The 25,253-nt window shown below is 42.4% G+C and overlaps 1 protein-coding gene across 1 annotated transcript in view; it reads right to left on the bottom strand.

The window, feature by feature from the left end:
- Positions 1 to 14,900: 14,900 nt before the first annotated feature.
- Positions 14,901 to 25,253, bottom strand: part of LOC143207238 (uncharacterized) — a 112,660-nt gene continuing 102,307 nt past the window's right edge. The window contains exons 4-5 of the mRNA XM_076420453.1: positions 18,146 to 18,282; positions 14,901 to 16,480 (exon numbers count right to left, since the gene is read on the bottom strand). Of these exons, the coding sequence (XP_076276568.1) occupies positions 16,439 to 16,480; positions 18,146 to 18,282 (179 nt within the window). The 3' untranslated portion in view covers positions 14,901 to 16,438. The remainder of the gene's footprint in view (positions 16,481 to 18,145; positions 18,283 to 25,253) is intronic.

The following is a 25,253-nucleotide window of genomic DNA, read 5'->3' as shown; positions in this document are numbered from 1 at the left end:
CGATCCATCTTCTACGATACAGAGCTCCGCTCTTTGTATTAGATTTTTCGTTGTTGCCATAATTAGGATGTCTCAGTTTATGTTTACTCTCGTCGCTTCCCATATTATGTTTGTAGTTCTGCGACATATTACGCTAACCATTTGTATCTCCCAAATATAATCAAGAATATATTACATGTATTAATCCATTCTCGGAGTTCATTTCGATTACGCATATTCCTTTTCGATTTTCTTGTGCAGCAACCTCCTTGTGGCGAGACCTGGACAATCGGTATTTTCCTCTATTTGTAAGAACTTCTAGTCTCTTATGAATAAAGGATAATATTGAGGTAATAGCTGCACATTTAACAAATTTGTTGATTTTCAATAAATTCTATTCCTATACCTATTGTGTGTCTTCCATAACATTTTGCAATTTCACCTTCCTTCAGAACAAATTCATTATTCAAGCTGGTTCGTCCCGGGCGTGAACAATGTCATATATCGTCTGGTTCTATTTAGGTAAGGAGACGAGATAGTATTTCGTCGGTGATAGTATTATAAGCCATCTACAGACTGGGAAATGTGAGCATTCTATACTATATCATTCTTTTTCTACTTGACGAGTATCTTGTCGGTGGTAGAACTTTTAGCGATGTGGTATTTCAGATCACTGTAAATTCCACGTTATCCCCGCGCCCGGTCGCGCCCGCTTACTGGTCCCGCTGAATAGCACAGGGGCTGGCAGTCTCGTCGGTGATATGGTTCCGTGACGATTTGCCTTCTCACCGACGAAAATCTCCTCAGTAGCCTACTGCTCCAACGAGATCATGTTGATGGCCTTCTGTTTTTTACTCAAGCCAGAATACATCCTAGAGGGCGTAAAAAAACACCGTAGTATTCGAGACACACACAATCTTCCATAAGGCTCTAGCAGTCTTAATAGCATCTGGTTGGTGGCGGAACTTAATGATGTGGTATTTCAGATCACTGTAAGTTCCACGATATCCCCGTGCCCACCTGTGCCCGCTTGCTTATGTCGCTGAATAGCACAGGCGCTGGCAGTCTTAAATAGTATCTCGTTGGTGCTGGCTGTCTTTAATAGTACCTCGTCGGTGTCTTAAGTTTGTGGTCACGATCTCCCTTCTTCAGTTTCCTATTCAATACCCTTACCATTCGCGGTATCGCTGGCATTATTGATAATTCATCGCCGCAGATAAGACCTGTCCTCGATTCCTGCGGACCTCGTTAGATGGCGAAGCGAGACTTGTTTGCAGCAAGAGCACCAACATTCTCTTCACCACGTAACTATGAAATTCTCCCTCAGCGGAAGCCATTTCTCTAAGTCCCGAACCCCGACTCCCAACAATTTTACACCAAAAAGAATACCTAATCGATGCACACAGAACCTGGCCACGGTAAGTCATCCTTCAGAAAACAACTGAAAACAGCGTGTAGAATCATTCGAGACGTCTTTTTTGTCGAGAATCGGGCCAGGAAATAACAGGCCCCGTCGTAGCAGGAAACGCAGGGACTGGATCGAACAAGAGTACGAGTTGTAAAATAGCAGTCGCAGTGAAAGAAGACAAAAGAGAAAGCCAACGGTGGGAAATACGTATGCGCGATGCGTGGCCGTGTATCGACGGGACAGAAGAAAACGAAGAAGAAGAAGAGGAAGGAACCGTTCAGAGTGAAGAGGAGGCTGGTTGTGAACGACCGGTAAACAATTAGTCGCGCCGTATGGCGATGAATCATTATTAAAGAGGATGACGGGCCCGACTGTCCCCGGCTGCTTCGTTGTCCCGGTCATTCGAGCCGGTGTGTACCTCCGAGCCCAAGCAGAGAGGACTGGCTGTTGGCATGCGACATTAATTTGCGTAAGGTGTGTTTTCGGGTGCCTAGCTGAAAGGCGGCGGATGTGGGTGCGCGACAGAAAAAAGAAGAAGGAGATGACGAGAGCCAGAAGCCACCGTGGAAGAGCAGCCAGAGCCGGCACTCATTTGCCTTTCAATGCCGGCTGGGCTCCCTTCTTGTCATTGTGGCAACGACAAGACCATTGTCGTGCCGCCGTACACACCGTGTATTACCTACCTGTTCGGTCGTGTTCCTGCCGGCGTGGGTGGCGGACGGTGGCAGACGCCAGGAACCATACTCTCGCCTACACTGCACCAGGTTTTCGGCGACCATTCTCACGAAACTTATCGCCCTCGTTTGGGAACTCTTTACTCCTTTTCGTGGGTCAACGACAGACAAAGTTCCAGTTTGAATTCAGCCGCAAAATCAAGTTACTTGCGAAGCGTGCAATTACTGCGAGGTGACTTCAGCTAAATCACTTATACTACCTCTGAGCATAACTTATTAATTTACGAAGAAAATTGCACTTACTAACAAACGTTTTCAGAGTTCTATCATTGATCTCTGAATCAAAAATTCCAGCTCCAGTTCATTCGCAACGTCGAGTGGTTTGTGAAGATGCAATTACCGTTGTAATTACTTGAACTTCATCATGTGGAATCAGTTAAATAACTTTACGAACGAAACACCTGTTGTTATTGACAAATTAATTAAGAACTCTGTAATGGTTGTCCGTCATAAATCGTGAGCGTGGTATACACATAGATGTGTCGGTCGCCGCGGCGGCCATTTGTGTAGAAACTGCGGATTTTACGCGTTTATGGCTAAAGTGGATGAGTAAAAAACAAAAGCGTAAATATGCCGTAAAAGTATAACTGGTACATGTTGCCCTTTAAAAATGACAAGATTGAATTTATTTAAACTAAGGATATTTAGCGCCTTTATAATCTCAAGGACGAATTAATGATTAAATCAATGAAGTAACATACCTACTCTAAACCGACTCTGACACTATACAATTCTGTAAAAACGTACCTCTACAGGCCTCGTGAATCTTGCCAATCTGCTGTCACACACCCAGACAGAACTAGTAGCGACCAATTTCAACTTCCTCATTCGTAGTTCACTCTGAATCCGCACTTCCCTGCGGAATGCAGCTCGACAACAACTAAACATATGCTACATCGAGTTAACAAGGGAGGACGCGCCAGTTTCCATGGCGGATAAGATAAGAACACCATAAACTCCGTTTTTTCTCACGAACGGAATCCTCCGTTTTACGACGTGATAATCCTTGCATTAGTGTTAATTACATCGCTCGGGATCCGATAGAAGATATAATATGTGTAAGAAACGCGAGCCGCGGAGATCAATTTGCAGTAATGATCGGTTCCAAAAATGAAGAGAGCTGTATCTGCGGAGAAATGTGTGGCGTCCGAACCCCATAACGGTGCAGTTGGAAGAAGCATTGTGCTCGAGACATTCCAGTTAACTCGCAATTCCGGAGTGCGATTTCAATGGCAACGTGCAATCCGTAGTTTGAATGGCGTGCGGCGTAATAAGGCGCCCTTTCGCGAGAATCGGTTTTCGGGCCCGACCTTCGGACGGTTGGTATCCTTTTGACGGCAGAAACGAGTAGCCTCGCGAGATTTCAAAAGCGTTGGAATTCGCAGATCGGTTTCTCGCACGGAGCACGTCGGGAGAGGGGAAACGGCGTGTGTGGGAAAACATTGACAGTGGCCGAGGGACACGCACGCCGCCAACAGAAGATAAAAGGAAAAACGAGAATCCTGACAATTACCAGAGCCGAGAGTCACGGCTAATTTTTATTATTTCAAGCGCGTGCGCGGGCCCGCGCACATCGGCCAGTCATCATTTGCGTCATCGCGCCTCCATTATCCCATTCTAATCTGCGCGACTTAAAATTTTCAGGTGATCGCGTAACTGACAGAGAATCCCTGGTTCGATTGTCCAACCGGGCAACACGGTAATTGCTACTTACAACCAGGAGAAAAACGAATTACGGCAGCAGAGAAGCTTAGCTAAGACATCAATCGACGTTTTTGTTACCTACCAGGATAATCAGTGGCATAAGCGAACAATTCATTTTCTAATGCTCTCGCGGAATAGTTCGAGAAGCCAGCGATTTTCTGCTCTGAGCAGAATTGGAACTTTCGAGATTGTTCAGCTGCAAATCGCTGGTTAGATGTGATCATTCATTAGTAGACTTTTCGTAGACAAAATTTTAAGAAAGCGGTACCAAATAAAATCCCATTTTCATTGGTAATAACATTCGGTCAATTCTGTCGAAGTCGATACTAATCCGCATAAAGATCCGCAGTCTGCTCATTAGCTCATTGAATTGTATTTTATTTGGCTTATTGTTTATTTGTCTTCAAAATTTTGTGCACGCTCTTGTCGACAAGTAACACATTTGCTATAGACTTCTACTTTTTAAATATTAGGCTACGGATCGTTATGCAAATTCCAACGTTCATGAATTATTTGATAAAAACCAGGATGACGTACGAGACCAATTTATTGACTAGAAAATTGCCTATGATAAGCAGTAGAAATGGTAAGAGTACCAATGTTATTAATGTTTATCCTACTATAAATTCATAAAGATCCGCAGTCCAATAATTATAAAGTGACTCAAACAAGTCATAGAAAATTGTAGGTATATTAGCATAGTCCAACTTCCACAATTTGATTGAACGTTATTGTAGACAATTGTAGGTATTACTATAATTGAACTTCTCCATTTTATTGAACATCATAGAAAATTTTAAGAATGATGTAGAGATCGAAGAAATAATTATGAAACTCTATCATTGCGAAATCTGCAATAGATACCTGTATGAAACAGCAGATAAAAGTATTGAACACGTTTTTATTTATCTTCTATTAAGCAGAAATGATAAGGGTTGAAACTACCCCATAAAAATCACAAGACCACAATCTTTTATTTTCTAGAATAATGACTAGACTGCGTATATTTATGCAAAATAAAAATTTTATTCGTTAATTACACGACACAGAAACCGCACAAATATTTCTTTCTGCCATTAACAATTTTAATAAATCGAAAATAACATATGGATGTTCTGAAATTATCTTAATGCTTTTACTTTTTTAGAAACCGTCCACCCATTTTTGTAATAACTGCATATTAGGAGGAAAGTTCGATTTTCCAGACATAACAATTTACAAACCTGACAATTCAAATCGTCATCGAAGTAGAAATGTGGTACTTGGACAGGTGAACTCGTCGATGAGGTATTTGCTTTCCTCTGTTAACAAGAGAATGTCCTGTCTATCGGTAACAATAAGGCGCATGGGAAGTATCTCAGAAGAGCTCACACAAGCCAAGAAAGCATAGTTCCCTCGCGTAAGGGTTAAACGAGAAGGCGTGTCGACGTTTCACCTGGAGGCGCAAATGGCTCCACCGTTATCTCTCTGTCGGCGGGACACAAGGCCTGGCACCAGACCTAAGAAACCAAAACCCCGTAAAAAAAGCGCTTCCTCCTGTATTCGGGGTCCGAGAACGGTGCCACTTGGCGGTTTTCCACTCGAGAAGTAAGGTAATAATCCGTATAATGGCCGTTAAGCGGCGACGGACGGCGGTTTCGTTCCTTTTTTTAGCGACGACACGCATGGGGCCCATCTTGGACCCAAATATATTCCATAACGGCAACACGAAGTTATGATATGTTAAAACACCGGTCTAACTACTTCCTTCATTAGCAATTCCCCGGCAAGACGAACAACTTTGTCGGCAACACTAGAAATCCTTCGTTTTTATTCTATAATAGAGTTTGAAAATTCCGATTTAACGATTGATATAAAGATTATTAATTTTATATTTTTGCATAGACTTCTTCTTCTATGATATATATAAAATCAAAAATTGTGTCTTGAAACCTGTCCCATCAGTAGAATCCATCTACAATAAAATGTAATTGTGAGCTGTTCCGTGAATGACCAACAATATTGACAATAAATAATTTTCAGGTGCGATAATGTTGGCAACCTCGAAGCGTTGATAATATATGTACATGATCATTTGAACACTTCTGAATCGAACAGTATCCATCCCCACTTGAGACGAACGTCTCTAATGCACGGATGGAAGAGAACGTCGCGGTTTTGCCGAGCGGGGCAGATCGGTGGCCCCCGGGGCACCGGAGCGTGTCGAGTGGCCGCGGCGCTCTGTTTGTACCGCTTAAGCTAATGAGCCACAGATGGCGATATATCGCGCTTGGGCTGTTTTGTACGCGCGGGTTATAAGGTGGGCCGAAATGCGAGGGAGAGATAGATCGACTCGGGAGATAGCCGCCGAATCGTTGTTGCAAGGTGGCTGAAAAGTCGAGAGAGAAAGGGGTTGGCCGGCCTCCTTCGCCTTTCGATCTCTATCTCGACCAGCCGGTCGGCTACCGCGTCCGATCCTATCCGCCGATATGCACCCTCCTCTTAACCCGGTGCACGACGAACCTGCGCCGCCGCCGCCGCCGCCGCCGCCGCCGCCGCTAAATGCACGCGCCAGTCTTTTCGGTGGCCAGGGGCGCAGATGCACGCCGCAGGCAGCTCTGCACTGCTTGCGCCTCGCGAATGCATGTCGAACGGGCCGCCGCGCCGTGCGCCGATTCGCAAAGTCCGTCACGCTTCCGCAAGAAGGCTACCGGGGCCCTTTACACCGCCCTTTACGCTCCTGTCTCGTAAATTGACTGGCCTTTGCCACCCACCCTTTTCTCAACCCTTCTGCAGGATTCCCTTCATCGGAGTTCCTCGAACGACTTTTTCAACTGTAATTAGCAGAGATTCCGCATATGAGAATTTTTTCGATTCTTATGTATATATGGTGGATGCAAAAGACAGTGCACGGAAATATGTATATTAGTAGACTGAGCATCTTCATGCTAAATCGACAGCTCTTTAATTGGAAAAGAAACAGAAGCTAAATGAAACTGTCAGTCTTTCTTCAGTAATTTCAACAAGAACAACAGAACACATCGATGTTCTTGAACTTTCTTATTTCGGATCTCACGTGTAACTGACAAGCTCAATCCCTGCGTAGCCAACCAAAATGTATAGATTATTTAAAACCTTTTGTATTTGACTTACTTGCACAAATTCTCATTTTGAGACTATAAATTAATATATTAGCTGGCAAAGAGAATGGACCTTCAGAGAAATTTTGTAATATTTTTAGAAGAGCATTAACAAGTTGTCGAAAGAAATGCAGTAAATCGGTACCCGATTAGCTAGACAAGGGTTAAATATAAAAGAGTGAAATTGATGATTAGTGGCGTGTTCTTTAGAATTTTCATAGCGTCAACTACAGAAGAACGGAGTCCTCTGCAGTGTAGAATAAAAACGGAGTAGAGAATAACACGAAAACATTAATTGAATATATGCAAGATATGAATATGATATGAATATTGATATGAAGTGTTTGAGTTATACAGAGAATTAGAATGAGTATTTTTCGTTGAAGATTAGTATAGAATGTGATGCTTCTTCTATTTAGAAGCAGAAGAAGGAAAGCAGCCTAGAGCGCCACGCTATAATATTCTTGTATGCACATATTCATATACAATTTTTTAGAGAGCTTCATTAACCTAGATCCAAGGGAAAAGTATCGCTGAAAGTGATTTCGCACATCTGCCAATTACACCCTACACCCAAGACGAACAGCGTCTTCGGACGGATTTCATATGGTTCTCGCAGTGGGTCGTGTATATCGCGGAGACTTTACCATATAGCAGAGATTGAATCTACAGAGAGCAGATTGCACAGTCGTCAAGGGCGACACGAAGTCAATCGACGGTGTAAAGGTGCATATAAAAGTCCAGCTGCAATCAAACTACCGAAGAGTCCTTGAAATCACGGTTTTCTTTGTCAGCTTTATATACACGCCAGACACACCGACTTACTTTCCAAAAGGAAGCAGTTGCACTTTGTCGGCTGACTGATACACTCAATAAACGGATATGAAGTACGCTTCCTCTTTGGACACGGTGCATGTCTCGTTCGCTGGTGCACCTTGCCCTTATGCAAGACATATGTAGTATACCGCAAGTGTATTATGTTCGTTATGATTCTATTATACATTATATTGCCGCAATAAAAAGACATATCGGTAATAACAGAGTTCTATGTTACCCAGTCGGTTTAATGTTAACCTTATGAATACACTGCGGATCTTTACGCACAAAATAAAAATTGTCCAAATTGTCCATATTTCCCCTATTGATCGTCTTATAAAGTTAAAAATACTATATGAGTATCCTCAAATTGTTCCAATTTTTTTAAAATTTTTGATTTTTACTTACGAACGTTACTTTAATCTGTGTGTAAAATTTTATTTCTGGTGTGATAGGGTAATTTATAGGTGGGATACACTGCCACACATGTTTTACTACTGATATTGGTGGATCAAAACGGTATTGAATTGTACACGATTTTATATTTTACCAGCTTCTGCAGATATTAATATACGTTCTTAAAAATTCGTAGTCTATTAATTAAATAGATCAATAATAATTACGTTTTATTGCGTGGATGATGGACACGATAGATGGACTGGAGAGTGATAGATTGCGCTTCTAAATAGCTTCACCGTTGCTTACTTTTACAAAATATTGATCTAAAGTTTCAGTTAAGGTAAGAAGTTCAGTTTCAGGTAAGAACTGTCTCGGCAACCTATAATACATTCCTTGTCGAGAACGTCAAGCTTCCACCTGAATGCAAATGATAGTCAAGCTGCACGCCCTCTGCCACTAAATGTCCATTGAGTGCAAATTTTGTTCAAACGCTGTAGTGTCCTCAGCAAGACAAACACACAGTCAGTTCTTATTCAGATTAAAAGATATAATTCAGAGAAACCATTTTAATAGAAGTAAGAAGTAGAAATCTATATCCATTGGTGCAGAAAGGAAATCTAGAATCAGCAACTCGAATGTACCCTCCGAGAGAACATAAAACAAACTGCTGGTAATTATGGTAGCTGCACGATCTGAAATTCTTGTGTCATCGAATTTGTACCAATCAAATTCCACGGCAGATCCCATTTGTAAATAGAGCAATTGTTTCTGTAAATAGCAAATAAAGAAATACATCCGAGTTGCTGATAAGTAGACTTCGAATTTTTATATGAAATGAAAATCGTTCGCATGAATTGTGACGTACAGGAACTACATAGATTTCTTTTTTTAACAATTCTGTAGAGTTGTGAACAATGTATCATTATTTTTCAATTTTGTAAATATTTTTACCACTTTGTATTCGATCTGCTCATTTTTGTCATAACAAAGTTATCGGAAAAACGTGTCCAAGTGGAAAGAGAGTATTTTAACTTAAAAATTAAACATCTCTTCCGACCTAGGATAATACCATTGTATACGATTTTTTCCTTTTTATGGATATTTAATTGGTATAAATACCTTATACAATATTTAAATAAATGGATATCTGGAAGAAGGGCCTATGTCAGGTTTTTTAAATTTTATGTAGAAGCGTAATTAGGAACTTATTTTCCTATAATATGTAATAAAACAACCCGTAAAAACCGTCTATGACATTTCAGCTGGCAAATCATGTTTGAGTTCAATATTGTGCGCGCCTATAAAATTTAAAAACCCTGACGTAGGCCCTTCTTCCAGACACCCATTCAAATGTGTAATAATTGATTAGATACGAACATATCTAATAATGTAAATAATATAGTGAATAATGTTACCGCAATTTTTAGCGATGACTCTGAGTCATCACCCGACTGCTAAAGGCTAAGATTATGTATGGAAGACATCCTTACATTCAAAGGACACGTTCACTTTGAAGACACCCCATTAATATTTCCTTTGAGGTCTCCTATAAAACCTAGAATTTTCAAAACGATCTAAAGCTTCGTGAAGCACGACGTTCCCCCGTGAATCGTTAAATAAATCAGAGCGCTCTGGCAAAGGAAAGTGAAAGGCCGATCATCAAGCGGACGAAATCGCGACGATGGCCGGGTGTTGGCGAAAATCTGGCACGTGGTCCCCGCAGAAATTCGCATCGAAACGGGAGCATCGTGAAGGGGACAGCCGCGATTTCTCGCCGCGGCCGTGATCCGCGATTTCACGGCAGCTGCTCCCGGCCGGAAGCGTTGTAACGCGCGCCAAGTGAAGCCGTGCCGAGCCGAGCCGAGCCGCGTCGCACCGCGTCGCACGAACTTTCTTGCATAATGTGAAATCGGGGACAAGCAAGGCGTTTGTCTTCGGCCGAAGGGGAAGAAGGTTCGCGAGAGGGTATCCGCGAGCAGCCGGCACAACGTCGTCGACGCGGAAACCGAACCTCGAAACAATGCGTCCGCCGTCAATCGAATAAAACGATATGGAGCGTGTACCGCCCGCGATCCACCTGATAAATCCGGCTGGCTGCTCTCCTGCTTCTTGTTTGCACTCCTTTTGAAAGTGGGAAGAACTTCCGCCAGGGGCGGAACACGGGCGTCCTTAATTACCGCGGGGATCTGATGATAAAAGGATAATAGGCAGACGCGTAGACTATTTCCGTTTACCGCGACCGCCATACTTGTCTGCGGTCAGTTTTTCCGGAGAACGTCGTTACGGTTTCTGCAGAGAACCTCTTCTTGTGTGGACAAACTTGAAATATTCAGATGAGCTTTTACAACAATTAAAATTTGTTCAGATTATCAGGTGTACGGTCAACAAGCCAATCGATTCCATACACCCCTTGATATGGCGTGGCATCTTCAAAAGTGTACGAATTTTTTTTCAAGAACGTACAGACAGAGAGATTGGTGTGCTATATGATGCGTAAAACAACTTTTGTCAGAACTGCAATCGGTAGGAACTGCGAAGAAAAATCGGCTGAAAAGCAATTGAGTTTAGTGTTGATTCTAGTGTTTATCCAAATTTATCCAAATAGACCGGTGATTAAAAACTGAACCCCAGTGGTTACAAACGTGCATCTCATCGGCGCGTGAAGATTACAACGCGTTGCACAGGCGAGACCCGAATCGCTTCGCAGCGCTAGACGCCGGAGTGTAATTTCGTCCCGTTTCTTCGGCTCCCACGGAATAGTAATTACGCTATCGAGACATCTCGAAAATTGCCCTCGCATTGCCAGAGTCGACTCGGTTCCTCGGTTAGGTATGTTCGTTTACGCGAGCCGCGACTCGTTAGCGTGAGTACTCTTGCGAACGGTCCTTCGGTTCTCAGGGGAAGCTACCGACGGAAACGATGGGTTACTGCCATTTAGAAATGAAGCTCTAACAGCGAAAATAAGACAATTTCGATGAAATTTGATGATAGAAATTCCAGAAATATATTTTACACTTGCGTTTGTTCTTTAGACCATCCTCCACATCGAGAGGGTGGAAACAACCCTCGAAGTTGAGGGTTGAATATGGATGAATAAATTTGCTGTAGACAATCCGTTCAGAATTTATATACTCACATGAGCTGATGTGGAAGTGGATTGTAATCGTACATAGTACAAAACAATTGTAATGGAAGATTCGATGTATCATGTAAACAAATGACTACATATTTGCAGCAATCCAAAAGAAAACACAAACATTCTGAACCTGCATTAGGATCGACAACTGTCGATTCTGTCAAATTTGATAATCCAGCATTTTTTGAAAATGTTTATAAACCCTAAATGCATAATGATCCGCAGTCTAGTAATTAACATCGGCCTTACCAAAGTCCGCTCAGAATGTACAATATTTCACGCGAAGATTCCCAGAGTAGTCACCAATAAAGTGCAATCAGATCACACCTTGCGATCTCAGTTCTCATTCCAGATTCTCCAAGACTCGTTAAACGTCTAAAGTGCATGTAGAACACGATTACAATGCAATTAACGTCAATCCGAACGAAGTACGCTCAGAAAAATTTATTATCAGTGACGATTCTCGATCTATGTAAGTTCAGCAACATAGAATCAGATCATACTTTGCGATCACGGGTGTTAGTCTCGGTGTTCCAGGGACCGCGAATTCCTAAAATCCAGATCGTTGATTCCTCTCGTAAGAAAAGTCGGCGAACGAGGCAGTTATCGCCGACGATAATCGCTTTTTCCGCGAAAATCTGGCCGTTAACGAGAGTAACGATTTTCCGCGGTTCTCGGAAGCGGCGAGCGTATTTCAACGGTGACGGGGCGCGTTTAAAATCCGCGGCTGGTGCCCCGGAACGTCCATAAATCCGTAGCGTAACGGCGGCTATATTATCGCGAAAATTACGTGCAAAGCGAGCGGCGCGGCCACGAGCCTGGTTGGAATCGCTTGAGCAACAACCACCGGGAATTTCCACGGCGATTCCACGTCGGCGTCGATGAAAGGTCGTCAAGGGGTTGGTGGCGGTGGTGGTGGTTTCAACGCGACCATCCTAAATCCTCAAGGGATCTTTTTGTTTTTTCGCTCGGCGCACGAAAGCGACGCGACCCACCACATAAAATACCCGGCCGTATAGTAAAATGCACTTATTCGAGGAGGTTGCTACCACCTACCGACTCGTACTTATGTTAAATTATAGGTAGACACACACGCGCGCCGGCCATTAGTTCTCTCGAGGCTGCACGGTTAATCTCTGCCCCCTCTCCCCGCTGTCAGACCGCTACGCCATCCGAGGAAGACGAATAAAGAAAATAGGGCGAGTTCGGCTATTCTTCATCGATTTATCCGATCCAACACCTGGGGTGGAGTGGTTGGAAACTTGTCATGGACTATTAACGCGTTATCTATTGAAAGCCTATTGATTGTCTTTTGACACACAGCTAGACTGTATGCCAGTTCAGCGAACTTATTGATTTATGAAGTTACTAGTACTATTAACAGATTTATTAACGAGTGCCTGAATTGTCGAAAGACTCCTGTACTATCAAGAGGGAGGCGAATTAAGAAAATGGGGTGGGTACGACCATAGTGCATTGATTTACCAAATTCAACACCTGTGGTGAGGCCTCTTCGGAACTTCGTTGTAGAGAATTCACTACTTCTCGTTAGCTACTGTAACATTGAAAGCATTCATAATTGATTGAAGTGAAATGACAACTATACATGCTAAAAGCAGTTGCAAGGTAATCGTTACTTGTTTAGCTATGCTAAATGGCAACAAGTTATAAATAATTGTAGCATGACCGTACTCTGTCTTCACCGGTCAATTGCTGGTAAATTCATCCTATTTGTAACCATGCCCAGATTCCCTCGCAAGTCGATTTTACACGGTTTTGCGAGGACTTTCGAGATTCTGCTTGGAATAGAAAGGTCGTTGGTGGCATACCCTGAGGAACACGGTGCACAGAAAAAATTTTTGTTTCTAGATAGATAGATTGGACATCTCGTTCATTGCGAAAACTTTGAATATTTCCTGAAATTCGGGTCCCGTTTCCGTGCAACGAGCGAGTGCCTACTGTATCTGAATCACTGATTTTAATAACCTTGAAATATGTTGTTCAGGTCATCATTCTGAACAACTTTTTCCGACATATGTTTCCGCCGCTCGGCTTCCGTTTCCGAGATATGCTAAAAAAAACTGTTGCTATTACTATGTAGAATTGTCCGAGTTAGGTCTGACTAGGCTTAGTTCGTTGTTATTATTGCATATATTTAAAAATTCGTATAATTTCATTGTCTAATATTGTATACTCTTATTGCTAAATGGACAGAATAGAGATTTGTCATTTACTGAAGTATACGGTCTGTAATAGCTAAGGTAATTGTAAGTTGTATTTTTTTTTGTCTTTCCATGTTCACAAACAGAAGCATGAGACATACATATAAAGGCATTCTACTATGATACTACGAACATAAACCCAGACTTAACTCAAATTAAACGAAAGAGCACGAATACTATTTTTTATAAATATCTTGAAAACACAGACCGAGCTGCGGTAACACGTACAGGAAAAGTTGCTGAGAATTAACCGGATCTCAATTATAAACCAAATACATATGTATATGCGTTGAAATATGATTATATTATGAAGGGAAATAAATTGTCTAAACTAAAAAAATTAATTTTGGAATGTAATGTACATTTCAATTATTTCCTCGTGTCTTGATTATCCATCGGGCATTAATTTATTCGGGCTATTTGTCTCCCGATCAAGCCGGTTAATGGAGGTCCTACTGTATTTGAGTTTCATCAAAATCGGTGAAGTGTACTCTTTTCTGTATAATTACAGCCTTAGCTTTGAATGAATTTGCACCGATTTCACTGGGACGGCTCACTCTGTGTCGATCGCGGTCCGATTTCGGGCCCAGCGTTCCCCGAAGCCCACCCCGATCTTCGTCAAGTGAGTGTATCGTTCAGCCTGTTCGGCAAAATAGCTCGGTTTCGCACGTCCGCAGCGAACAATTGGTCGTCGCGACGATCTCCACGGTCTCCACTCGAGATCCGTGCATCATCGATCTCCTTCTCACGGTTTCTCCTGGCGACAAGGGCCTGACGAGCGAAGGAAACGCGGCCGGTGCACCGAGAGATGCAGCGTAGCATCGCCGCGGCTCTCGTACTTGCAAGACTCAAGAAAGACACATAGAGAACAGAGGGGGGAGGAGAGAACGGGTAACGGGAGATTGCGCGGAAATCGAGAGGGACGAACGGAGACAGAGAAGAATCGAAAGAAGTTATGAAAATAAGGCGAAGCCGGAAGGGGGCGGAGGATAAGCGCATGCGACGATCGACACGCAACACAAGCGCTCTAATTTTAGATCTTGTCACTCTGACGCCAGCTGGCGGGCTCCTCCCCGCCTATTACGCGCGTTTACGTACACTTATGGTGTGTGCATACCAGAGCGTCTCGAGAAGGCCGTGGCCGTCGATGGACGTCCATGCGGCAACAAATCTCTAGCGGGCCGACGGCTCCACAGCAGAGAGCAGGGCTCCCTGAAAGAAAGGTCTCTTTCCCTAAAAGAGGTGGAGAGCCCACGGAGACCTTTTTTTTCTGTCACGCACAGCAGGGAGCCTTGCTCCCCGTCAACCCGCTCGAGATTTGTTGCCGCATGGACGTCCATCGACGGCCACGGCCTTCTCGAGACGATCCACGGCCTTCTCGAGACGCTCTGGTATGCGCGCACCCTTACGTGCCGCGACTCGCTCGCAATCCGCCTCTTTCCGCACTCGATCCGCTTTTGTTTCCCGCGAGTCGCGCGCGGCTGCGCTACTACCCTCACACGAGCATATGTCGCACCTCATGACAACCGTAATCGCTTCGACCAACTTTTCTTTTGATCTGTAGTCCGAGTTTTCTTAGCGCATCACGAATGACAGCGCCGAGTCCCCTCTCGCCCCTCTCCATCTGGAAACTGGCTTGTATTATTCATAAGCGAACGTCTAGCTCGATGATTGCATTTTATATTAGCATAACACTTTTATCCGAAAGATTTTATTTTTACAGTTGCCCTTGTTGATGTTGTTTTCTTCGGGTCCAATGAAAATCACCGACACAGTTTTCACCGACAATAACTTTGGTCGACAATGTATTGGGTTGGCAAGTAAGTTCGTTCGGTTTTTTACTACTTTACTAACGAATCAAGGAGATAGTACTAGAGGTGTGCGGACGTCCGAGATATCGGACTCGGTCGGACTGCTTCAAGGTGTTAAACTGCCCGAAATTGTTGGTCTGGGTCCGAAATAGCAATTATATCGAACTGCCCGACAATATCGGACCGTCCAACAGTATCGGACTACCCGAGCGTTCGATTGTTACGGACGCCCGACCGAGACCACCCGACTACGACGGACCGACCCGAACACTCGGACGTCCGACACATAGTAAGACAGGACAGTCTGCACACTTCTAGATAGTACGTCGTTGTTATTAAACATCATATGAATATCGTTGTAAAGTCGTTGCCGGTCAAAATCTCAATCAAAATTTCATGCGATCCGTTTTCTTCCTTACCAGTAGACTGCGGATTTGATGCATTCACGAGGAAAATGAGTAGATGCAATTTAAAGTAGGAGTTCGATTAAAAGAATTTGTCAGCTTCAATGTATTAGTCCCAGATTATCAAGATCTTTAAAGGAAAAAAGAAATTTCTGTTTTTGCCCCTGGTCATCATAAACAAGCAATTTTTATTTTCCATCAAAATCCGCAGTCTACTTATTAGTAAACGCGGCAACACCCTTAACAGTTCCTGAAAATAAAAATACAATGTTCAAAACAATCAATGTATATCAATTGGAACGAGAATTTTCAAACTGAGGACAATTTAACCAAAGAATTTCGGCCAATAGACTAGGTCGCGCTCTGATTGGTCCGTGTTTTTCGTTAATAACTCCTAAACAAAGCCGCGGATAACATTTTTGCAAAGGAAAATGTCGCTTGAAATGGCCGATTATAAAGCTGTGAGAATTAACAAGTCCACCACACGTGTGCGTCATTCTCTTGGGATACTCGAGCTTCGTTAATTGGTTTTATATTCCTTCACCCCGAGTCTATACAATATCGAACCGGCTAGTAATATCACTTCCACTATTATTATCTGATAGTCTGACGCAATATAGAACTGTTCCACTGACGTATACCAACCTTTGCGCAGTGATGATGACACGTGGACGTTCTTGCGTTCATAGTGCTCTGTGACATCGTACTACGTACTATGTATAAAACGTCGGTTACTAGTCAACGAAATCTGTATGAAACAATGAATTTCACTTCGGTTTTAAATAATGTAATTTAAATGAAGTACTTGAAAAATGTTATACATAATATAAATAATATTTTTTCCTTCGTATGAAGACGACTATGCCACACTGTGTTTGGTCAAGCGCATTATTTGCTACAGAAACTTTGTGACACAAATACAACGTATTTACGGATATGCGACACCATGCTCATTCTTTTATTTAATTTTTTCAGCCGAGCTTCAAAAAATGTACTTGGAGGAGTACTACGTATACTGGCAACATTCAATGTTCATACAATAAGTCAATACAATACAAAAGAAATTCAGGGCTCCGAATTTTCAAGGCACACTGTATCACGCACAAGATTTTCTTTCAAAATTAAAAATCCTAATAACAAATGGACGACTGAAAGGGCGCATGAACAATCAGCAAGGAATTATTCTTAAGACAATCGTCTGCTATTTCCGTGTACAAGCTGGTGAGGTTTTATCGATATAGTAGTCGAACCGAGCATAATCGAGGTGTGCTGAAATGTTCGCCTACCCATCCATAAAGGCAAACGCCACGCCTGATTCATAGTGTTCGAACGGCAGGCTATCGACGCAATAGGCTCGGCAAACGAGCTGCTTTCCCGGATGCGGGACACGGAAGATTGAATCCGCGTGATCCGCTTGACAGCCGGCTCGTTACTCGCGAACAAAAGGAAAATCCACGAGACTGTCCGAAGCGTCGGGCTTCCAGCGAGATTGCTCGCCACGGTAGTTATGCTGCTGATAAGCCTGACGCTGGATAATTTCTGTAATTTACCCAGAGGGGCATGGGAGACATGCGTTTCCTCGGAGCCGTTTCTCTGACGTTTCAACACACCGTTAATCCACCGACACTGGGTCCATTCTGACCAGTACACTTCAGTTGCACCCGTACAATTCATTAAATACGAATTTATCTGTTGTTCATTTCACCCTTGCACATTATTCGAGTCAATTCATTCTGTAAAGTGTTTCAATGCAGATAATTTGTATACATTGTACATGAATTGAGAAACGGATTCCTGTCAGAATTTAATGTCAATTGTAGCTCATTTTATATTTGAAAACACAAATGTCTCATTATCCTAAATTATACTGATTAATACGATTTTTTGTTTTGATAAACAGAGGAAGACTTATAGATTTCGATTTCTCTTTAGAAAAGTGCAACTTTCAAGTCTGGGAATTTTTTGTGCTCGAACCGTAAAAGATGCACGAATGATTTTTGCATAGATTTATTCTATAGACCCTTTTGAATACCATGACATATTTTTGAGAGGATTATGAATATTTAAACATGTTCCAGAAATGTTTAAAGACAAGAAAACACAAGGAAAATGTAATGAACAATGTTATTCGCCTCTGCTGGCATCAGGCCCAATAAAAATTAATTTTATCGTGACAAAAGTATAAACAACCTCCTTCTTTCTATAGTCGTTTAAATTAAAAAAGAGAAGGTTCTAAATTAGGAAAGCTGTAGCAGCTATGAAAATAATTTTGAGTTCGTTGCCAGTGAAATGTGTTCGGAAAATGTTACTTTACGTAAAGATTCACTGCGCGGCAGCAACCAGGGCACACAATTCGCAAGAATTCGATTGGCTAGATCTAATAAGCGACCATTACCTCCAAGTCCACGCTTACCGGCAAGTTGTACGGGTTTCTCGTCACGGGCCGCAATAAGTCATCCACATCGAACACTCGTTGACGGTGAATCAGCAGATTATGATGATCCGGCCGTCGCGTCGGAATGTTCTGACCTCTTCCAGGTGCAACGTTATCTGTAATGTCACGAATGTTTACTACCTGTTTGATCGCATGTTTGTACCCCAAGAACGGACCATTTAACTCTAATGACTTTATAACGTGGATGGACAAATTGAATTTAATCCGTGTTTTGCTACACATTAAATTCTAGTGTGGTGCATAAACAATTGGACACGGAAATAAAATTATTGTAGAATTGGATTCTACAAAGATTTCATGGTGTTTCCCTGTTCACAATTTTCTAATGACCCATTTTAGATTTTTTATTGCACAATTACTGTAAAGGTGTTTCTATGGGAATTGATTCAATACATTTTTTGACTGCAAAATGACAGAAAATATAAATAAATTTAACCTTATTATTTTTATAATACCATACATATTATTCACGTTTGATGGTCGGTAGGTTTAGTGTTAAAAGACAATCAATCGGGGTTGTTTCTCTTAAATTAAACATCATATTTAGAAATTTATTTCAATATTTTTCCAAAGTATATTTCCTTCGAAGACTGAATTGAGACTTTAATTTCAGCCATAAAGAACTTTATTGTAATAATTTCTGTGATTGAAAACGATATGCAATTCCGAAAAATTTTTGCTTAGCATTTCATTCATAAAGGGAAACAATCAACATGTATAGCTTGTAATTTTAAGTAAAATTCCAGTAGGGATCTAAGTATACATTGAAGATAAAATTCATATTGTCTAGAATCAACAATCAACAATCTTCAAGCTCTATGATCCACATACCCTGCAGATCGATTGTAGAAGATGACAAGCGTACATATAATTACCCTGGAAGCCGTTTGGAAACCATTGAAATGACACTATACATTCTTCCAAAAAGAGGTTGTGTTTGATTGCTCATAAATACTTGCACAGCTTCGCGGACCTCCCAATTTGTGTGGGGACTATTGCACGCGGCGCGGCGCGGCGCGGCGTTCCGCCGTTTCTGCTAATTCCTAAGTCTCTGTAATTATAATTTTTCTGTGAAGCATGTTCCCGGCGTGATTGCGCCTTGTATCCGGCGATTAGGACAAGCCTTTCGCGCTTTTCGCCTCGAAAATTGCGCGATCGGTTCCGACCGTAAGCTATAATCAGTTTTCCGGAGGAAAACTCGGCTTTCCCTTCGCATGAAATCAACCGACCATCGAGGACAGAACATATGCAGCAATTAGCAAGGTTCGTGCCAATAGACTGCGCACGCGTAAGTCCTTATCACGATTTTTGTAAGATCTGGATATTTTTAGTAAATATCGGCTGAGCTGTCTTTACAACTTCTGAAAGGACGCATAAATACACGTCTGCTTTGAATCACTGCTGACCAGAATCGCCAGACTAGGGGGATTGACTCGAATCTAGGGGATAAAGTTACTCTCTCTCAGTCAGTACTGGATTAGTCACGTGACTTCGTGAGTCATACGCAACAGAGACGTAACGTGTCACGTGACCTGGCCGAGAGCGTGGGGGAATAGCGTCGTAGAAGGGGAAGATAGAGTGGGGACACAAGCCTTAATCTGACGAATTTGCTGCTAACTACTGATAAGAAACCTAAAAATGGAAAACATCAAATATCCGATCGTTTTGTCTTATTTTGTCTTATCTAACTTCCCTTTTGTATACTATACAAACTAGAGATTCGGTATTAGATTCAATACGGTGTGTCAAATTAGTATTAATTATATGAAATGTCCTATCATTTTGTCCCGGTGCCGAAAATAATCGCACTATGTGTCGCATGATCGCGTCAGGCGCCTTTAGAATCGTGGCAGTCGTTTCTAACCGACTTCGAAAAAGGAAGAGGTTACTCAATTCGATCTGTATGTGCCTTTTTTTTCGCTTTTTTTTCTATGTATGTTCACCGATTACGCCGAGATGGATGGACCAATCGGAACGAGACCTTTTTGCATCTTGTAGAGTATGTTCGCGGGATGGTCCCGTGCAAAAAAAATTTTACATTTTTTTATTAATTACGATTTTATTTGCGAAAATGTAGGGTGGTGATACCGTTGTGAACTCCGCTGAATGTTAGACATTAGGAACTATCGATTGCGGCTTTCAGATATTTATAAATTATGATTTGGAATGTGACGGTTGACAGAGATAAAAAAAGTGTGAAATAAAAAAAACTTTTAAAAAAAAATTAAACCGACTTCGAAAAAACGCACTAAAAAGTATAAAAAAGTGTGAAATGAAAAAAAAAACTTTTTAAAAAGAAAAAACGCACTAAAAAATATGAAATAATTTCCATTTAATTTATGTGAATACACACGAACTTAAATACAATACAATCTTTTCGGAGGCGGCGCAAATATATTATTTAAATATAAATATATTAGTATTTAGAAGAATTTAAGGATTTTCGTAATTTCCAGTGTCGACAATTTTCAATTTTGCGCCGCCTCCGAAAAGATTGTATTGTATTTAAGTTCGTGTGTATTCACATAAATTAAATGGAAATTATTTTATACTTTTTAGTGCGTTTTATCTTTTTAAAAAGTTTTTTTTGTTTCACACTTTTTTATACTTTTTAGTGCGTTTTTTCGAAGTCGGTTTAACTTTTTTTTAAAAGTTTTTTTTATCTTGCAGTGGAAACACCTCGCAGGCGATCGTTCGCGGTTTGCAGCGTTCGAGCGTTTATCGTTTGATAGATGGATGCCGGTCGTGTGTTCCGGGAAAGCAACGGAGGCACGTACTACAGCTGAACAGGTACGATGGCTATAGGTAGGTAGTCGGTCGAGAGAAAGGGGGCCGGGAGGAAGCGGCAAGAAGAGAGCAGCCTCTCTAAGAAGGCAAAAGAAGCCGGGATAGAAGAAGCCGGTAATTTAGAATGGCACCGCGATGCATAGGCTAGGTCAAGCCGATCGAGATAATAGCGGACGCCGAGTGGTATCGTACGCGGCAGATATATCTCGGGCTGGGATGTACACCTAACGGGCACGTTGATGAGAGAATGGAGGGACGTGGATGATATCTTCGGTTAAGTTCCATGGCAATCGGGAATGGAAAGAAGTCGCGGCTCGTTGGACCTTCACTTCCTCTCATTGTTTCACCTTGCCCGTTTTCTTCCACACCACCCTCTCCGCCCTTCATGCAAAAGGATCGGTTAGGATAGTCTCGCGTTCTTTTTTCCGTGGATCGCGCGGTCTTTCTCAGCTTTCTCAGCTGTTAATTCGTGCCCCGGGAGCTCGAACGTGTAGCTTCTTGCCTTTCGAAGAGGAGGCGGAGGAGGAGGAGGAGCAGAAAGGTCCCAGGCAACAATATAACATCCGATTAGCTCATTATGCGGAGATCGACAGATCGATAAATTCGACGCGCCGGATCTGGGCCGAGTACGCGCGATTATTTTACGCGATTCTTGCCGGTACGGTGGTGCCCGAGACACAATATCCGCCGGAGCATCGTTGCGTGTAGGCAAAAGATCCCCGATACCGTTCGCTGACACAAAGGAAAACGTCCCTGCTGATAGACGGCTGACTGTTCCGACTATCGCCGAACGAAATGCCTCCGACGATCGGTACACAGAAATCTGGAACGGTAAAACTGATCTTTAACACGCAGAAAATAGATCGTAGTGCAACAGCTTAATTTTTATACATTCACAACAAATTTTCCAGTTGCGAACAGTTAAAAGAATCGAGGAGCTTGGCTTCTGTATGTTCCAAGCAAGAAAATCTTTAAATTCGCAATCCATCTTCAATCTACATGTACATACGGTTTTATCAGAACAGTCTTAATAAACGGCTGCAAACAAAGCATTTCTTCAGTAAACCGTCCGCTCGAGTTCAATCGAAGATTCCAATCAAGAAAAAAGTCTCGAGCTCGACTACGATCTTAAAACGAGAGCGCTAACGAAGTTGCGGGCCGCTCTAATCGTGGTTCCCTAATTCCCTTCGAGGAACCTATCATCCGAAACGGGCCCCTAGACAAAAAGCATGACGGGACCCGTGGATGGAGGGTCCGAGCGTCGTGACGCGTGTTCTGCGTCGGAGATCGTGGCGAAAAAAGTTGGCAACAGCGATACAACAGCCGATTAGCTTATTATACGGCGATCGGCACGATAAACTCATGGCGTTCTCATCGCGGAGGATTCCTTTGCTGAGCTGACGTTCGCAGAGGCTTTTCGCAGCTGGTCTCTTGTCCGCGGTTGGCCGATAAGGGGACGATCGTAATGTATGATCGTAATGTACGATCGCGATCTTCGCCACCTTCGGGTCTCGGACCACTCCGAACATCTGGCCGCGGTTTCGACGCTTACCGAGCGACGACCGCAAGCGAGCGAGCGAGCATTTCGTGCTGTGTGTGCCGCGTGCTGCCAATTCGGCAGGTGATATCGGCTTCCCGCCCCCAGGCCCGGAAGCGAAGGTGGAGGAGAGATTCTGCTCGAACCGATACACATCCGAGGCTTGGTATGATTTATCGGGAGCACCGGTTTCCCCTTTGAGCACCGTTAAACGGCCGCCCTTCAATCTGGTCCCTTCCAGGCACCGGCCCCTGTCGATCCAGAAAGAAAGACCATAACTTCTTGTTCTGCTTCTTGGTCTCCCAAACGGGTTATTATGTGGCTCGTGTACACACTTAACGTACATAGAAATACTACTGCGGCCCGACTCAGTTTGCTGTGGAACGTGATCGACGCGGACATCTGCGGGAGAGGGAGTGATAATGATCATTAGACAGGGGATCTTTAAACCCTGATTGAACATAGTTATACCGTAAAATTACAATCGTAAAATGTATTAATTTCCTCCCTGGCACGATTGATACAAACTGAGAAGAATTAAGAAGATCATGAAAAGCTAAATAAAACGAGTTAGAAACTAAAAAGAGGCGAATTAAGATTCCGTTCCTTCTGGAGGCGCGATCTCCAGGAGGATTTGGTTCGCCTAAGCGATTGAAAGCCCTAACCGATGGCCAACAGCTCTGAGAAGGAAGTCGCGAGGCTTAGGATTAGCCAGAAGGGAGGAAGCAATGGCGGAGGTCGTTTCCTGGGATTATCTCGAGGGCTGTAATCCTCGTGGCTGTCTGAGGAAAGTAATTTCATTTTGAGGTTCCTCTTTATCGCGAGGCAAGAAACGACCGTCTCGAAAAGCGGAATGGAAAACTGGGTCATCGATCGGTCGAATTAGCATAGGCTGCGATAGAGTCTCTCTCTCTCATCCAATGAGGATTTTTCATTCCGAGGGTAGACGCGTTACGTTACGTGGCGCACGCGCAATCCTAGCCACGCATTAGCCAACTTGCAATTCACTCGATTAAATTTTTATCTGCGTTTACGCGCGTGCGAGTTTTTCTCGTTCCTCTGCGCCGGCTAATTGCGCTGTTTACTGCGCGAGCTGCACGCGAGCTACACAGTTGCATAAATGATGAGATGGGATGAAAATTCGAGGCACGATAGGCGAACCGTATTCGAGAGAGTTGCTGGAAAATCGATCTTGCAACTGAAACGAAATCAGCCTCTGTTTAGTATAGCATACACATTGTTTGCAGTTTTATTTTATTATTCGTTTCTCGCGACAGTGGATTGATCTTGAAGAGGAAATTTTCTCTCTCTCTCTCTCTCCCTCTCTCTCTCTTACACATATGGTATTTTTAAACCTTAGCACCCGAACGGTGACTCAGAGTCACCACTAAAAATTGCTATACCATTATTCAAACTCATATCAATTTCATATCCATAAAATGAATCAAATGACATAGAATACTAGAATTATGCTAGGTCGGAAGAATTGTTTAATTTTCGAGTTAAAATAGCTCCGAGTGCAAAGGGTTAGTAAACTGATGGTTTTAAACCATGGTCAATTTCATCAATGAACAGACGAATAAGTTAGACTCTCTTAGCGAAAGGACTTTTCGATTCAATCTAGCAGATCTAGTATCAATAGGAGCAATACCATTTTATTTTCAACATTTCTCAAACAATTCGTAACTAATTTAGGTTGTTCAAGACGCAGGCTGCAAAAGATTGCGCCGATCCCCAGAGATCAATCGCGTAGGAGACGGCATGCACACCGAGGGCAATTGGTTAATTATATCTCGACCACTGCACCATCCTATTACGTTATTATACTGTTTACCGATGTCTTAATCCGCGCCGCGGGGCATTTGCATGCGAAGTTAGCCTCGCCTCGCGTTTAATCCGCGCAACAGAAGGATCCTCGTGCAACTTCGAATTAAGCATACCCGTCGGCGGTGTTTGGCTTTTTTCGAATAAAACCTTATTTGAATACGAATAACGAATAAACCATCATTATTCCGTTAGTTATCGTTCGAGTGATTCGTTATTTGTTTCGAGAACAATTCAGTCACCATTTATTGAGGATTTATATATAACGAATGAATTTATTACAATTATATTTTCGTGACTATTCAAGCTCTGAGTTTTTCATTTCTAACACCAAGGGTGGTTTTCTCTTCGCAGACAAAAAAATCACAGAAATACAAAATACATATAAAATATTTTTAAACGTTTCACTAAATCCAGCACGCGACATATAACAATAGTATCTTGCAAAACTGGGTAGTCCCCGCAAGATTTTGGTCATTGCTTAATTCTTTTGTTAATCAACAATATACGGGGTGGGGCAATAACCTTGAATATTTCCGTTATTTGTGATATAAATATTTTTTATGTGCGTGAAGGCGTTTCAGTGATTTCAACGTCACCTTATTTTATTAAATGGAGAGACCTACCTATCGAACCATAAATCGATAGGGTATCAAGTACTGCGTAAAAATGTCTTGACCTTAACATGTTCCAGATCAAATAATTAACAATTTTTTCATGTTATTAGAAGTAACGGAAATATTCAATGTGGTCGAAGTTATTGAAAACAATTTTTTTTTAACGAACTAGTCCGTGTTCTTTGCACCAAGCTCCCCAATTACTTCATAAATCGCAAACTGGAATCTCATAGAACATTCTCTACCAACGAGACATCAAAATAAACATCCTAGCTGAAATGTGTTTCCCTGTTTGCGCGGT

Source organism: Lasioglossum baleicum, chromosome 3 (assembly GCF_051020765.1).
Source record: "Lasioglossum baleicum chromosome 3, iyLasBale1, whole genome shotgun sequence".
NCBI classification, from domain to species: domain Eukaryota; kingdom Metazoa; phylum Arthropoda; class Insecta; order Hymenoptera; family Halictidae; genus Lasioglossum; species Lasioglossum baleicum.
The sequence above is the reverse complement of the archived record's forward strand: the minus strand, read 5'-3'. Positions and strand labels throughout refer to the sequence as shown.